We start from the raw sequence: 18,271 nt of genomic DNA, 5'->3' as shown, positions 1-18,271 counted from the left end.
TCCATGCAAATAGAGACCAAAAGAAAGCAGGAGTGGCAATACTCATATCCGATAAAATAGACTTTAAAACAAAGGCTGTGAAAAGAGACAAAGAAGGCCACTACATAATGATCAAAGGATCAATCCAAGAAGAAGATATAACAATTATAAATATATATGCACCCAATATAGGAGCACCGCAATATGTAGGACAAATGCTAACAAGTATGAAAGAGGAAATTAACAACAACACAATAATAGTGGGAGACTTTAATACCCCACTCACACATATGGACAGATCAACTAAACAGAAAATTAACAAAGAAACGCAAACTTTAAATGATACATTAGACCAGTTAGACCTAATTGATATCTATAGGACATCTCACCCCAAAACAATGAATTTCACCTTTTTCTCAAGTGCTCATGGAACCTTCTCCAGGATAGATCACATCCTGGGCCATAAATATAACCTTGATAAATTCAAAAAAATCGAAATCATTCCAAGCATCTTTTCTGACCATAATGCACTAAGATTAGATCTCAATTACAGGAGGAAACCTATTAAAAATTCCAACATATGGAGGTTGAACAACACGCTTCTGAATAACCAACAAATCACAGAAGAAATCAAAAAAGAAATCAAAATATGCATAGAAACTAATGAAAATGAAAACACAACAACCCAAAACCTGTGGGACACTATAAAAGCAGTGCTAAGAGGAAAGTTCATAGCAATACAGGCATACCTCAAGAAACAAGAAAAAAGTCAAATAAATAACCTAACTCTACACCTAAAGCAACTAGAAAAGGAAGAATTAGAGAACCCCAGAGTTAGCAGAAGGAAAGAAATCTTAAAAATTAGGGCAGAAATAAATGCAAAAGAAACGAAAGAGACCATAGCAAAAATCAACAAAGCCAAAAGCTGGTTCTTTGAAAGGATAAATAAAATTGACAGACCATTAGCCAGACTCATCAAGAAGCAAAGAGAGAAAAATCAAATCAATAAAATTAGAAATGAAAATGGAGAGATCACAACAGACAACACAGAAATACAAAGGATCATAAGAGACTACTATCAGCAATTATATGCCAATAAAATGGACAACCTGGAAGAAATGGACAAATTCTTAGAAAAATACAATTTTCCAAAACTAAACCAGGAAGAAATAGACAATCTTAACAGACCCATCACAAGCACGGAAATTGAAACTGTAATCAGAAATCTTCCAGCAAACAAAAGCCCAGGTCCAGACGGCTTCACAGCTGAATTCTACCAAAAATTTCGAGAAGAGTTAACACCTATCCTACTCAAACTCTTCCAGAAAATTGCAGAGGAAGGGAAACTTCCAAACTCATTCTATGAGGCCACCATCACCCTAATACCAAAACCTGACAAAGATACTACAAAAAAGGAAAACTACAGGCCAATATCACTGATGAACATAGATGCAAAAATCCTCAACAAAATTCTAGCAATCAGAATCCAACAACACATTAAAAAGATCGTACACCATGACCAAGTGGGCTTTATCCCAGGGATGCAAGGATTCTTCAACATCCGCAAATCAATCAATGTAATTCACCACATTAACAAATTGAAAAATAAAAACCATATGATTATCTCAATAGATGCAGAGAAGGCCTTTGACAAAATTCAACATCCATTTATGATAAAAACTCTCCAGAAAGCAGGAATAGAAGGAACATACCTCAATATAATAAAAGCTATATATGACAAACCTACAGCAAACATTATCCTCAATGGTGAAAAATTGAAAGCATTTCCCCTTAAGTCAGGAACAAGACAAGGGTGCCCACTTTCACCACTACTATTCAACATAGTTCTGGAAGTTTTAGCCACAGCAATCAGAGCAGAAAAAGAAATAAAAGGAATCCAAATTGGAAAAGAAGAAGCAAAACTCTCACTGTTTGCAGATGACATGATCCTCTACATAGAAAACACTAAAGACTCTACCAGAAAATTACTAGAGCTAATTAATGAATATAGTAAAGTTGCAGGATATAAAATCAACACACAGAAATCCCTTGCATTCCTATACACTAATAATGAGAAAGTAGAAGAAGAAATTAAGGAAACAATTCCATTCACCATTGCAACAAAAAGAATAAAATACTTAGGAATATATCTACCTAAAGAAACTAAAGACCTATATACAGAAAACTATAAAACACTGATGAAAGAAATCAAAGAGGACACTAATAGATGGAGAAATATACCATGCGCATGGATCGGAAGAATCAATATAGTGAAAATGAGTATATTACCCAAAGCAATTTACAAATTCAATGCAATCCCTATCAAGATACCGGCGATATTTTTCACAGAACTAGAACAAATAATTTCAAGATTTGTATGGAAATACAAAAAACCACGAATAGCCAAAGCAATCTTGAGAAAGAAGAATGGAACTGGAGGAATCAATTTGCCTGACTTCAGGCTCTACTACAAAGCCACAGTCATCAAGACAGTATGGTATTGGCACAAAGACAGACATATAGATCAATGGAACAAAATAGAAAGCCCAGAGATAAATCCACATACATATGGACACCTTATCTTTGACAAAGGAGGCAAGAATATACAATGGAGTAAAGACAATCTCTTTAACAAGTGGTGCTGGGAAAACTGGTCAACCACTTGTAAAAGAATGAAACTAGATCACTTTCTAACACCGCACACAAAGATAAACTCAAAATGGATTAAAGATCTAAATGTAAGACCAGAAACTATAAAACTCTTAGAGGAGAACATAGGCAAAACACTCTCCGACATAAACCACAGCAGGATCCTCTATGATCCACCTCCCAGAATTCTGGAAATAAAAGCAAAAATAAACAAATGGGATCTAATTAAAATTAAAAGCTTCTGCACAACAAAGGAAAACATAAGCAAAGTGAAAAGACAGCCTTAGGAATGGGAGAAAATAATAGCAAATGAAGCAACTGACAAACAACTAATCTCAAAAATATACAAGCAACTCCTGCAGCTCAATTCCAGAAAAATAAACGACCCAATCAAAAAATGGGCCAAAGAACTAAATAGACATTTCTCCAAAGAAGACATACGGATGGCCAACAAACACATGAAAAGATGCTCAACATCACTCATTATTAGAGAAATGCAAATCAAAACCACAATGAGGTACCACTTCACACCAGTCAGAATGTCTGCGATCCAAAAATCTGCAAGCAATAAATGCTGGAGAGGATGTGGAGAGAAGGGAACCCTCCTACACTGTTGGTGGGAATGCAAACTAGTACAGCCACTATGGAGAACAGTGTGGAGATTCCTTAAAAAATTGCAAATAGAAATGCCTTATGACCCAGCAATCCCACTGTTGGGCATACACACAGAGGAAACCAGAATTGAAAGAGACACATGTACCCCAATGTTCATTGCAGCACTGTTTATAATAGCCAGGACATGGAAACAACCTAGATGTCCATCAGTAGATGAATGGATAAGAAAGCTGTGGTACATATACACAATGGAGTATTACTCAGCCATTAAAAAGAATACATTTGAATCAGTTCTGCTGAGATGGATGAAACTGGAGCCGATTATACAGAGTGAAGTGAGCCAGAAAGAAAAACACCAATAGAGTATACTAACACATATATATGGAATTTAGGAAGATGGCAATGATGACCCTGTATGCAGGACAGCAAAAAAGACACAGATGTGTATAGCGGACTTTTGGACTCAGAGGGAGAGGGAGAGGGTATGATGATTTGGGAGAATGGCATTGAAACATGTATAATATCATGTAAGAATCGAAATGCCAGTCTATGTCTGATGCAGGATATGACACGCTTGGGGCTGACGCGCGGGGATGACTCAGAGAGATGTTGTTTTTTTGGGGGCGGGAGGGGGGCTCATGTTTGGGAACGTATGTACACCTGTGGTGGATTCATGTCAATCTATGCCAAAACCAATACAGAATTGTAAAGTAAAAATTAAAAATAAATAAATAAATTAAAAAAAAAAAAAAAGAGTCTTCTACAACAACACAGTTCAAAAGCATCAATTCTTCGGTGCTCAGCTTTCTTCGCAGTCCAACTCTCACATCCATACATGACCACTGGAAAAACCATAGCCTTGACAAGATGGACCTTTGTTGGCAAAGTAATGTCTCTGCTTTTCAATATGCTATCTAGGTTGGTCATAACTTCCCTTCCAAGGAGTAAGCATCTTTTAATTTCATGGCTGCAGTCACCATCTGCAGTGATTTTGCAGCCCAGAAAAATAAAGTCTGACACTGTTTCCACTGTTTCCCCATCCATTTGCCATGAAGTGATGGGACCAGATGCCATGATCTTCATTTTCTGAATGTTGAGCTTTAAGCCAACTTTTTCACTCTTCACTTTCATTTTCATCAAGAGGCTTTTTAGTTCCTCTTCACTTTCTGCCATAAGGGTGGTATCATCTGCATATCTGAAGTTATTGATATTGCTCCCAGCAATCTTGATTCCAGCTTGTGCTTCTTCCAGCCCAGCGTTTCTCATGATGTACTCTGGATAGAAGTTAAATAAGCAGGGTAACAATATACAGCCTTGATGTACTCCTTGTCCTATTTGGAACCAGTCTGTTGTTCCATGTCCAGTTCTAACTGTTGCTTCCTGACCTGCATATAGGTTTCTCAAGAGGCAGGTCAGGTGGTCTGGTATTCCCATCTCTTTCAGAATTTTCCACAGTTTATTGTGATCCACACAGTCAAAGGCTTTGGTATAGTCAATAAAGCAGAAATAGATGTTTTTCTGGAACTCTCTAGCTTTTTCCATGATCCAGCGGATGTTGGCAATTTGATCTCTTGAGAAAGGTTAGCGCTTCCCAAGTGACACTAGTGGTAAAGAACCCACCTGCCAATGCAGATGTAAGAGACACAAGTTCAATCCTTGGGTCAGGAAGATTCCCTGGAGGAGGGCATGGCAATCTACTCCAGTATTCTAGCCTAGAGAATCCCATGGACAGAGAAGACTGGCAGGCTATGGTCCATAGGGTCACAAAAAGTTGGACACGACTGAAGCAACTTAGCATGTGCAGAGACAGGTTCTTGGTTCTTACAGATGGAAAGAGCATTAAATCCTCAAAATGCTATCATTTTGCATTTCCAGCACCTCATCCAGTACTATGCAACAATAATAAATGTTGGCTGTTGAAGAAATACTCTGTTGAGACTATTGGTTCCATAGACATGGTTCCAAACTTAGTGTCAATTCTTGTGTCCAGGCAGATACCTTTGTTGAACTGGTATGAATGGCCAGCTGGGTATTTGCCCAGAAGCCAGTTTCTGTTTCTGAGGGGAGAATATCTTATTCAAGAGAACAGTTTCAGCCATTTACTCCGAGGCAGATGATTAAAACAGAGAAAAGTTTTTCTCCTTGCAACTAGACAGAAAAGCAACTAAAGACTACTTCTCAGAAAAGGAGGCTAACCCAAAGACTAACCAAAAAAGACTAACCCAAAGAACTTTGTCTCTTGGTTTCTCTTCTCAATAAGACTCCTCACCACTAATGAACAGTCCTTCACCTACAAAAACATACACAGTTTCTCAGCAGCCAATTTCTCCGACTGTTTCCACCTGAGAGGGGAAAAGATGGTGTTGATTTCCAGATCACACTGTTAAAACACTAAGCAGAGGATTTCGTTTCCAGCCTTTTCTATATCAGAGATGAGGTACTTTGTAATGTGGATATCTTGACTCGGGCTAGAATGGCTTGTGGGCTTTCACTTTAGGAATTCTGGCTCTATATATCTTGCTCTTTCAGAGAAAGGATATGAAAACACATTGCATACATCTGAATACTCTAATGGCTTAGTGAACTCCATGTTGCTTCATGCTAATGTACTCAAGTAGAGATTTCAAGAAAAAGAATTCTATTTTACCTCAAGCCTTCCTTGTTACTGTCATGACTCACTTTCCTGACTGAAAATCCAAGGGGACTAAAAAAACACCATCTCGGGCTTCACATGAAGTGGGTCTGTTTGGAATGCGGGAACAAAACAAAGATGGCTGATTTGGCATTCAGAGGTGAAAAAAACTCCACTGGCACTTAAAAATTATAATTCCTTTTATAGACTTTCTAGTAGATAGTTTGTGGTGTGTGTTTATAATTAATTTGAAAACAAGGAAATAGTGCATTTCAAAATTTTAAATCCATGGAAAACAGTCTGATGTGAATGAATATTTGAGCCACAAATCAAGCTATTTGTTTGGTGGAGTAACACACAAAAGCTCATATCAGCATCTCCTGCTTTGCCATGAAGTCACACAGAGAAGAATGTGGAGATGGGAAAGCATCAGTCATCTGTTCAGGATTACTGCTGCCCTTCACACTAGAAAAAGGAGCTTGGACTTTATTCCAAGAATGGTGGGAACCCAGATGTCAGTAGGAAACCCTCAATGATTCAATTTACCCTTTAAGTGCAGCTCTTGTTGTGGTGTGGAGCCGAGACCATGTGTGTGTTGGGTGAAGGTAGAAGGTTGTGGGTAGGCAAGACTGGATGTTGGAAAACCAGTTAGGGGGCTGTTGTACTTGAGATAGAAGGGGACAGCGGTGACGTAGGTTTGGAGGAGTAGAGTTGATTAGGCTTAAAATGTATTTGAAGGTAGAACTAAATTAGGCTCGTAAAAGTTTGGCAGACAACACAGAAGTTTAAATTAGAGATAAATTAGAGAGGACTAGGGAAGCTAGCTCAGCAATGCCTTTGTTGTTTTACTTTTCTTCCAAAGGATCCATTCAGAATCACTGGGTAGGTAAGAAGAAAGTAACAAATATCACCAATTTCCTGGGATGGGTGACTTACTGGGGATGAATCTGGGTGGCATATTTATAAGAAGCTATTATTAATAGTAAAGTGAATATCACTGTGAGAAGAAAGCTCATTTCAAAGGCCTATAACACAATTGATATTTTCCTCAGAGGATGAAGCATGGCTGTGGTCATGATCAATACTTAAGAAGTTTTCAGGCTTCAGCAATACACGAACCGTGAACTTCCAGATGTTCAAGCTGGGTTTAGAAAAGGCAGAGGAACCAGAGATCAAACTGCCAACAACCACTGGATCATCAAAAAAGCTAGAGAGTTCCAGAAAAACACCGATTTCTGCTTTATTGACTATGCCAAAGTCTTTGACTGTGTGGATCACAATAAAGTGTGGAAAATTCTGAAAGAGATGGGAATACCAGACCACCTGACCTGCCTCTTGAGAAACCTATATGCAGGTCAGGAAGCAACAGTTAGAACTGGAACCAGTCTGTTGTTCCATGTCCAAATAGGAAACAGAGTGCATCAAGGCTGTATATTGTCACCCTGCTTATTTAACTTCTATCCAGAGTACATCATGAGAAATGCTGGGCTGGAAGAAGCACAAGCTGGAATCAAGATTGCTGGGAGAAATATCAATAACCTCAGATATGCAGATGACACCACCCTTATGGCAGAAAGTGAAGGGGAACTAAAAAGCCTCTTGATAAAAGGGAAAGAGAAGAGTGAAAAAGTTGGCTTAAAGCTCAACATTCAGAAAACGAAGATCATGGCATCTGGTCCCATCACTTCATGGGAAATAGATGGGGAAACAGTGGAAACAGTGTCAGACTTTATTTTGGGGGGCTCCAAAATCACTGCAGATGGTGACTGCAGCCATGAAATTAAAAGATGCTTACTCCTTGGAAGGGAAGTTACGACCAACCTAGATAGCATATTGAAAAGCAGAGACATTACTTTGCCAACAAAGATCTGTCTAGTTAAGGCTCTGGTTTTTCCAGTGTTCATGTATGGATGTGAGAGTTGGACTGTGAAGAAAGCTGAGCACTGAAGAATTGATGCTTTTGAACTGTGGTGTTGGAGAAGACGCTTGAGAGTCCCTTGGACTGCAAGGAAATCCAACCAGTCCATCCTAAAAGAGATCAGTCCTGGGTGTTCATTAGAAGGACTGATGCTGAAGCTGAAACTCCATGCGAAGAGCTGACTCATTGCAAAAGACCCTGATGCTGGGAGAGATTGGGGGCAGGAGGAGAAAGGGACGACAGAGGATGAGATGGCTTGATGGCATCACTGACTTGATGGACATGAGTTTGGGTCAACTCCAGGAGTTAATGACAGACAGGGAGGCCTGGCGTGCTGCGATTAATGGGGTCGCAAAGAATCAAACATGACTGAGCGACTGAACTGAACTGAACTGAACTGAAGACTGGTGGGCTGTTCTGCCCTGGAATATACATCAAGAAGTACTGGAAATGTCCGAGAGATTTAAGCAAAACAAAACAGTAAAAAGGACCTCAAGCCTTTCCAGTCTAAGATCCAGTGCTGTAATCTCCATCATCAAGTCTAGGATATTGGAATTTTCTTCCTCTTTGTGCCTACAATAATATCAGAACAACTTTAATTACATTCAATTTTCAAGTAGACGTGTTGGGGGTGGACTTTGGACCCCACCTCTCTTAATCTTGAATATCTGTGTCTCTTTTCTAGAAAGAAATTGACCCCTTAATGGAAAGCTAAATGTGGATAACTGCCTTCTGAATAGAAAGGGTTGAAACCCAAAGAATGATGCTCATGACCTGGCATTAGGTGAGCATCCTCTCAAATCATTCATACACTCTTAATCATTTCTTCTTTTGTTGGGCCCAGAATATGTTTTGAACTCTTGCATGATGGATTATAGGATATGGAGGCCTTTGAAATGTATACAGAGTCACCAGGGTACCTGTCTTAGCTGAATACAAAAAGCCTGTTCTCTAGATAAAGCCCAAACTCCTTATAGCAGTTCATGAGGCTCTTCCAACATTTATTTATGAAGCTCCACTCTTGCCTGCTCTCGCTCTTCTTAGTTTATAATATATGTGTGTGTGTGTGTGTGTGTGAGGCAATATCATACATCATATATATATATATATGGCCCTATAGACCTTCAGATTTCAAGGAGACATTTCTTCTTCTATTTCTGCTTCCCTAATTTTGGTTAGGTGCCTCTACCATCTCCTGTAGCAACCCTTCCTAACATCCTAAATTATGATCACCAATTGACCTGGTTAGCTCTCACAGGACTGGGTGCTTAAAGAGTGCAGGACTCCCATCAGTCTCCTTCATCACATATCCTCAGTGTCTAATATATTGCATTGGTGCCCAAACTCCAGCTGACTAACTCAATAAATGAACAAACCTCAATGTTAGGATTGATTTTGATAAACTTTAATATTTTATATGATGCTTATGATTTAATCATTATTGCACACATAATAGAAGATTAAAATGAGAGAGAAAAGATTAAGTGTAGAGAGAGAATGTGTATATATGTCTATGGAAAAGGTGAGTGGGTGAAGATATCCATGCTCCTGTTTACTCAGGAAGTTCTGGGAAGGGCAATACAGCAAAGCAGGCCTAGTTTGAGCTGTTTAGATGCTACAGATGTAAATATGTGAGAATAGTTAGTATTGAGCATCTAGTTTTAAAGACCACAGGAAAGCAAATGGAACCTTAGCAATGGCAAGAGACTCCCAGCAACATGTGTATGCATGAATATTTGTATTAGAACAACTATGTACTGTATAGAAGTATGCAGGTTAGACAAGATATAGGACCTTTGAGAACTACGGTCACCACCCTTCACACCAATGAATCAAGGCGAGTAATCCTTTCTAGAAACTCCTCCAGGCTAGACACAGGAGTTGGTAATGAACCCTGTTTCTGAGGCATCCCCCTCACTGGCCGTTTTTGTTTGTTAAACCCTCCTTAGGATCTACCGCTGTGAAGAGAAGCATAGGAAACCTGGAGGTTACCAGGAAACTTTAGGTTCCTGCCCTCAGAGAATAATCTAGTTAGCAAATAGACATCTGGGAAATGGAAAACAAACAAGATGGATAATAAGGACCCAATGATTTAACTGGGGAGTTAGCTGCAAGAGGCAAGTTGAGTATTAAGCCAAGCTCAAGGCTGATGACATTTGGTCAAGGATGATAAGATATTGAGGGACTATCTTGTCTCTTTAGACTCTCAGAGAAAGATCCTGAATTAAGATGAAGAAACAACCAAACTAAGTCAATGAGCAGGTTGATTTGGCAAGAGCTAAAGAACTTTACATAACTGCAAAGATATTACATAGAAAACAATTGTTATTTGTAACCCGTTGGCATCCAGGAAAGACACAAAAGGTCCCCAATGGTGAATTAGAAAATGCTGTCTATGAAGACCAGCCCTGGTTACTCAAAGGCACAGAAAGACTGCACATACATCAAAGTACCTAGAACTCTAGCAATACTATAGCTGATATGAATAGAAAATAGTAAGTCTTCCCAATACTTCATATAGACTCAAGAAGCTGACATTTCTGATTTGGTTAAGGTATTTAGACTATGTTCTCAAAAACAACTGGCCCTAACATTCTTTGATGCTGATTCCTGTACCAGAATGTACTCTCTTCAGGGAAGAGCACATCCTTTCCTTGCTTTCAATCTTCTCTGGCTCAGAGGTGGGGCTCATAGGAAGCCCTTTACATGTCACTCCACTCTGGTAAATCCACAAGTCCCCTAAGTCTGTCACTTGTACTACAAAGCACACCATATTTGTGGCCTTTTTTTGGAATGAAGAGAGGCAGCCAATATGCTCTTGGACAAGATCACTGACACAAGTCTAGCTGACTTATTCTTGGGACTGGGAGATTTCTCCATATCAAAAAAAAAAAAAAAAGATTTCCATCAATGTTTATTTTCTTTAGTCTAACAGACATACTTTGCAACTCAGTAAGTTAACATTTCCCAAGACACTGGGTTCCTCTTATGGGAAGCCACTGTCATAAAGCACCACTGGCTCAATCAACATGACATAGTAAAACACCACTTCCCATAATAATTTTAAGTCAACATTAGGTGATGTGGTGTGATTTGGCTTAAATCACTGAAACGATGTATCATTCAGATAATATTTCAAAATAAAAATGGAACCTTGTCAAACTGAGAGAACTTGCATTTCCTTTATTTTACGGTGGGAAGGATCAAAGGACCTCATGCTAACTGGGTAGATGCAGTGGACATTTCCTGACTTATGACAGTGACTCAGCCCATTTTATTAACAAGTTAAAGTTAAATAAATGATGAATCAATGCCCGCAAAGCAGGGGGAAAATGCCAGTTTCCCACTAAAATTCGCAAACTGTGATAAACTTATTTCCGTTAGGAAAACTGCTGAAGTTTTTACTGGGGGATTTCCCAGGCAAACAGAGGCAAAGATATATAAACCCAAAGCGGAAGGTAAGCACATTTCCTCTTAGTGTTTTTATGCTGAACACTAATGCAAACACAGTGAATAATTCAGGGCTGTTTCAAGTCATCCTCATCTTCAAACCTGATTGGAAGAGATAACCTTCCATGCCCTTGCTCCTTCTAGTTGGGCTGGTAGAGGAATGGGGCATACACCCTGTGGGGAGAGCAGAGGAGCAAGGCAAAGCCACAGAAGTGGACATATCCACCTCGCTCACCCAGCCATACAAAGCACACCACCCTCCTCTGCCTCTCCATTTACTCTTCCATGGTTATTTTTATTATCAGTCACTGCAATCATTTGACAACATCCTCTGGCTTCCAAACCTGAACCTTTCAGCTATGTCAAGGGTGCCTATCCTCATGCCATGTAGCAGTCTAGGTGCTTTACCTGCTTTGGTTCATCTAATCCTAATTCCCTGTGAGTTGCGCACTAAGGCTCAACAGAGCTAAGGAACACCCCATCATCTATGCGTTACTCTTGCCAAATATGAACAAATCTGTTTAGGAGGAAAAAATCAAATAAGTTCAAATTGTGGAACATCCTGCAAAATAAATATCCTGAGTTCTTCAAAAACTGTTGATGTCATGAAAAAAAAAATAATGATGAAGAAGATGATAATTTTTTAAAAAGCTAGGAAAATTCATTAAAGAAGACAGAAAAGAAATGAAAAATATGATCCTTATTAGATCCTGGATCATTTAAAAAAAAAACACAACTCTATCTATAAAGAACTTTATTCATACATATGAAGAAATTTGAATATTGATTGCATAGTAGATAATAACACTTTATCAATGTTAAATTTCCTGAGTGTGATAATTACATTGTGATTATATAGGAGAAATATACTTCTGAGGAGATCTTTCCTAAGGTAATTAGGGTTAATGCTCATTGATATTCCCAATAATCTCTCAGACTGGTTCAGAAACAACAGACAAGCAAACAAACAAACAAAGGCTCTCTCAAGTCAGAAAGAGAAAGAGAGAGAAGGTGGCAAAATGTTAACAACTGGCGAACATGGGTGCAGAGTCTATATGGGTGTTCACTGTGCCATTCTTACAGTTTTTAAATATGTTACCAACATACAAAAGACAAAATTAAAATTATAAAATAAAATATGAAATGTAAAAGACAAAATTGAAACAAGCTAAGCCGCAGGAGCATCTAAGGAACACATTCAAACAATCAGCAGCTGTGGGAGCTGGGACTTAATCTGGTGTTTGGGTGGCTGTTGTTTTTAACTCCATTAATGGCTATAATCTTTTTCTACATTTATTCTTTTAAAGGCTGTGTACAAAAAAGAAAACACACAGATTACTTTCTTCTTATATTCTTGTAAAGAATCTTTACAAGTACCAATAAGAAGATGAGGCAAAGAGGAAGAGGCCCCTATGGATGGTTTCTTAGCTTCACTACCTTGTAGGGTATAATTCTCGACCAGGCAGAATGAAATGGGATGATGAAAAGCCTATGCATAATATCACTTAAAACGCAACTGGAAGCTAAATAAAATCCTAAAATGAATAAGCTCAACTGATTTATGGAAATGTATCTGATAACTGGCAAGTCTGTGAATTTAATAGATGATTATCATTTGTACTGGTTTGCAGACAGGTTTCATGGGAGAAGGCTAATCATTTGTTTACACTTAGCCATGAACACAGAAGTGTTAAGATAAGTCTAACATATCTGATCCATGTTTTAATTGCCTATCAGATACATCCACATGGATATTCCACAGCCACCTAAAACTCAAAACCCCAAAGTCCATTAATTATCATTCCTTCTTTTCCATCCTTCCCTCTACTCAACATCCTCTTTTCCTGTGTTAATGGCACCATTTTCCACCTTGATGTCTTGGGATAAAACTCAAGAATGAATTCTGGTCCTTCTTCTTTACCCCACACATACATTAATAATTAGTGATTCTGTATCCTAATAGCCCTTGAATAAACTCTCCATCTTATTGCTTTATTTTAGTTCAGGTCTTTATATTGTTCACAAAGACTCCTACAATAGCCTCCTTCTTATTTTCCCTGCTTCTCCCCCCTGATTCAAGTCTTAATTACTTTATTATCTTGTCGCTTGAATTCCTTCTCTACCAAGGACTCAAAGGATGCTTCTTGAATGAACAGATGTATTAATAAACAATAGGCATACATTATTAAAATGTGGCTCGGTGGACTTAACACATTAAAAAACTCCTAGACCAGGCCAACACCAACAAAATCACAGTTTGCTGGTGACATCAAAGATTCAAAACTTTATTCTTATTGCCTATTCAACCCATTATTTTGTCCACCTAATGTCTACTACTCCAGGATTGCATAGAGGTACCCACAAGAACTTTTTCCCCTGTGGATATTTAGGAGTAACCCCTCCATAGCTCAATTCAAGCCAGATGAAAAGTGGAGAGAATGGAAAGAGTGGCATACTGTCATACCACAAGACAGCTGGGCAGTCCAAAGACAGGGACCTAAATGTCACAATTTAAAATTTTTCTTTCAGAAACTCTTTACAAGGGTGGTATCAACACAAAGTATTCAGTGAACAGCCCCTTTCTTCTTTGCATTTAAAATCCTGTGCCGTTTTATGCTGTACTCTTAAGATAACACTACTGATCCATGGTTCTGAAGGCACCATCTTACATCTGGAAAGCATTTCAATCTATAGAGATATTACCTTAAAATTGAGTCCCTGAAACAAACTAAGGAAAGACAAGAAAATTCTGATCTGTTTGGTCAGTATCAGACACTTCAGTTGATTATTACCAGTATCTTCATTTTTTCCCCCCATGGAAAATTAAACAGATAATGAGGTATTTGATTCACATGCTCTGTGTATGTACGTTTAAAATGTCACCTTTGTGTAATTCAACCCACCAATGGATTATTAATAAAATTCAGCAACTGTCAAAGCTCTTCTCGGTGGAGAGAGGTTTAGCGGCGCCACCTATTAGAAGAGAGAGACAGATGGCCTTACCTCTCAGCTCCGGCGTCCACAGCTGCGAGTGGAGGTAACTGGGAGGAGGGGTTGTGGGGACTCCCCTGTACAGTATGTCCCGGAGAAGGGTGACTGACAGGATGTGGGGGTGGCACGGCCCCAGCAGCTGTTCCGCTTCGGCTTGAGTGATTACTGGAGAAAATGGAAGCTGAAATCAAGGGAGAACAAGCATCAGGCTGCACCCCAAATGAAGTGCATGCTTTCTGAATACTAAAGGCTGACAGCAAGCATATTTTAGGGGCCTGTTTGTTTTCCTCTTGGTGGTTTTAAGGGAACAGTTCTCCCCTTACTGGATATACACAGCTTCTGTTTTCATGGTGGAACAGGTTCCTGGCTAATGTGCCTTTACTGCTGCTTGAGGAGATCATGTCCGCTCACTCCAGGCTGACGTTCATGATCTGTCTCATAAGAGCTGCCCTGCCCGGCAAGGGCCCTGTCTGGACACTGTGTAATTAGTCCATCTTGTAATGTTTGTACCTGGGCGCAGGTCTCTGTATTTGCACTTCTCAGTCACAGGGGATGAGAATCAGGTAACAGAGTGTCCGGTCTGCTGACCCAGAAGGACACGACATAGGCTTCCCTCCTTTTCTTGGCGCTGCAGCGAGGTGCTGTGGATCACTCCCAGACTCCTGCTGCTGCTGCTGCTAAGTCGCTTCAGTCGTGTCCGACTCTGTGCGACCCCAGAGACGGCAGCCCACCAGGCTTCCCCGTCCCTGGGGTTCTCCAGGCAAGAACACTGGAGTGGGTTGCCATTGCCTTCTCCAATGCATGAAAGTAAAAAGTGAAAGTGAAGTTGCTCAGTCGTGTCCGACTCTTAGCGACCCCATGGACTGCAGCCCACCAGGATCCCTGGTCCATGGATTTTCCAGGCAAGAGTAATGGAGTGGCATACCATTGCCTTCTCCTAAATCAATGTAATTGAGAACAGAGCTTCCCCCGATCCTAGTACCACTGCAGGACCCTACATTCTTTTAACTTGAGAGTCTAACTGACCCTGGTCATTTCCCAATGGTTTGATGAATAAATACACCCAGTCTTTATAAAAAAATGAGTCCTCTCGCAAAACCACAAAATATGGAAAAGGGGCCTCTGGGATCTTCTCCTGCTGTTGTCTGTTATTACACAGAGAGTCAGTTACAGCCTCATTCTTGAGGGCAGTCTAGCCTTTGGGAACTGTACATGACCTCAAACTTAAATATGTACCCATTTAGATCAGCTAATTGGTACGCTATCACAGAAGAAACTGGGGCCTGTCACTTTCAGAGTCTATCACTATCAGAGGGGCTCTCTCCGTGTTCGGACCTACTCAGCAGATATCTCATTATGCTGCAATAATAGCAGCATCATTATGCTGACTCTAACTGCCTTCTCTATACAAAGCTCTGCAGAGCTTTATACCCATCTCTGCTCTTTTTGAACTTACTCTATGATATCAAAGAATAAATGGATTTCAAAAAATTTGAAAAATCAGGTTCAGGATTCAGAAAAAGAAGCCACATAATCAAAGAGATTTGAAGGTTTAGAAGTTCAAGAGCTGTATTTTTAGACCAGCACACTTTTCTCCAACCTCTCCAGGATAGAATTAATACCCCATATGACCCAGCCCCCCAAAGTGTAATCCAATGGAATAAAAGTTCAAGTACTTAAAGGAACATGTGAAGAAGCAGAATTATCACCTTCCCGCTCAAAAAGCTACTGACAGGAGTGTGATCTGATTTGAAGGTTTTATTTTTGGTAAGTCAGCATTGTGTCAGGTTGACGTCTGTCCTCAGACGCCTGCATCCTCCACTGTCTTCCAGGTCTTGAAGAGGTGGTGAGACTAGAAAATGCTTACCAGCTCCAAAGGGCAATGCAGAGCTTCTGCTGCATGCCAGCCTCCAGAAAAGCCACACATTTGCAAACTCGCTAGTCACCTTATGAATCACTACCTCATTTATGCTCAGCTCGCTCAGGCAACCACATTCTGCTTGTATTCCAAATAATAATTTTACCCACGGGAGAAGGCTGTTTGGATTGACTGTGGCAATAGTTTCAATACGGGGTTTGTCAGCATGAAGCTTGGTGTTTTATATACTATTCCAAAAACTAATGGAATAATAAGAGGTCACAGAGACACTGTGAAAACACAACCAATTTTTCTGTGTGCCTTAATGCAGAAACGTGAACTCTCCTATTTATTTTGTTGTACCTGCTGAATGCACCCATCACTTATTATCCCCTGGAGGTGTTTTTGTGTGTGTGTGTGTGTGTTTATCACAGGCAAGTGCTGCCTTGCTGTTTACAACCCATGAGTAACAGAGAAATCTGGTATGCACACTCCACGCTCTGCTCTGTGTTTCGATAGAAAATGTGCTGCTTCCCAAAGGTCTACATTAGCGATATTAGCTTTGTTTTTGCATTAGCTGTAATGAAATAGGCTGGGAAATTTGGTATTGTGTGTAGCCTCCCACACACTGAAAGTCAGGCCTGTTTAAGGTCCTCTCCTTCAGCCCACTTAATAGCCAGGCCCAATCATCCATCAATCATGCATCCATCTACCCATCCTCCAACCATTACTTTTTAAAATTCAATATTTATTTGGTATCTACTACAGGCTAGCCACTCTATTATATGTGGGTTCCTGTCCTTGAAGAGGTTGCAGTTGAATAAGGAGAACAGATCTCTATAAATCATTATACCAAAATACTGAGACTTACTAGGATATAGCATCAAACGGTGTCCAAATCTATAATACACTATCTTACTTGTGGCCTCCAAATGTGCCCTAATCTCTGGCCAAATCAGACAACTGACCACACCTCAAACATGTCATAGCAATTTATGCTACTGTGCTTTTTGCCTGTCATATCCTCTACCTTTCTGTACTTATTTCAGTATTTTTGCTGTGTGCATAGAGTTACTTGTGTTCTTCTCATTTATCTCTCAGCAGCCAATTATTCCACAAGTATTTATGGGGTAAATACAGACACTGAGCCAGGTTTTGGGATCGACTAGGGAACCAGATACTCTTGGTGCCTACTGTCTCCAATGCATCATCGTGTTTATTTAGTAAATGAACACAATCTAAATGCCATTGGAGACCATCCTGGGTTCCATGAACAGGACAAGGACAAAAAGGAACATTCATCCACCATCTCCTATCCCCCATTGGTAAAGGGTATTACTTCTCTCACACTTCCAAGTAGGTACATGTACCACAGTGGTTAAAAGTTCTCAGAGATGCCCCATATCAGGGCATCAGGGAAGCCTGAAGATAGAAAACTAGTGCAATTGAGGGGAGGCGCTGCCAAGTTATGCTTGGTTGCCATAGCAATGGCCATAGGTAGGGACAGGTAGTGAAGGGAACGTGAGACGGAACATAAGAGGTGTATATGGTTTAGGTTTGAAGGCTCAGAAACTTGTCCTCCAGATGTGCTGAGGTCATGTGTACACTGATCAACAGTTAAAACATACATCTACAGCTCTTCCATTCACTGCTATAGCCAGTGACTGGCCTGAAACAGGCAGAGACCCTTTGACTGGGGACCCCATAAGAATAAGGAAGGGAGGCTTTAGGGTTCAATTTGAAGCATATTAAAGAAAGTGTATGGGTTTCCCTCAGCTGGTAAAGAAAGTATATGGAACAGTTTCTTAGGTAGTGTATAAGAAATTACCTGTCAGCAAAAGGAAACCTGTGATTTGCCTTTATATTCTAACAGACAGAATGAGAAGCATAAAACAAATTCTATTCTGCTTAGACAATTTTGTAGAAGCTTATAATTCAGTATTGACACAGAGTGCTTTGCATGCAGAGTTCAAGGCAATGTTTGTGGATACTGCCTGAGACAAAAATAATCACCAGAGACATGGAGGAATTAACTATAGAATTGTGGCACAGATCAGTTCAGTTCAGTTCAGTTCAGTCACTCAGTCGTCTCTGACTCTCTGCGACCACATGAAGCGCAGCTCACCAGGCCTCCCTGTCCATCACCAACTCCTGGAGTCCACCCATACCCATATCCATT

The 18,271-nt window shown here is 39.9% G+C and overlaps 1 protein-coding gene across 1 annotated transcript in view; it reads right to left on the bottom strand.

Moving 5' to 3' along the window:
- Window positions 1–18,271, bottom strand: part of GLIS3 (GLIS family zinc finger 3) — a 501,883-nt gene that overhangs the window by 48,458 nt on the left and 435,154 nt on the right. Inside the window, exon 8 of the mRNA XM_040244340.1 lies at window positions 14,247–14,415. Within this exon, the coding sequence (XP_040100274.1) occupies window positions 14,247–14,415 (169 nt within the window). The remainder of the gene's footprint in view (window positions 1–14,246; window positions 14,416–18,271) is intronic.

Source organism: Oryx dammah, unplaced genomic scaffold, assembly GCF_014754425.2.
Source record: "Oryx dammah isolate SB20612 unplaced genomic scaffold, SCBI_Odam_1.1 HiC_scaffold_1, whole genome shotgun sequence".
In the NCBI taxonomy this organism is placed as follows: domain Eukaryota; kingdom Metazoa; phylum Chordata; class Mammalia; order Artiodactyla; family Bovidae; genus Oryx; species Oryx dammah.
Note: the sequence above shows the minus strand (reverse complement) of the source record. Positions and strands in the feature narration are given on the sequence as shown.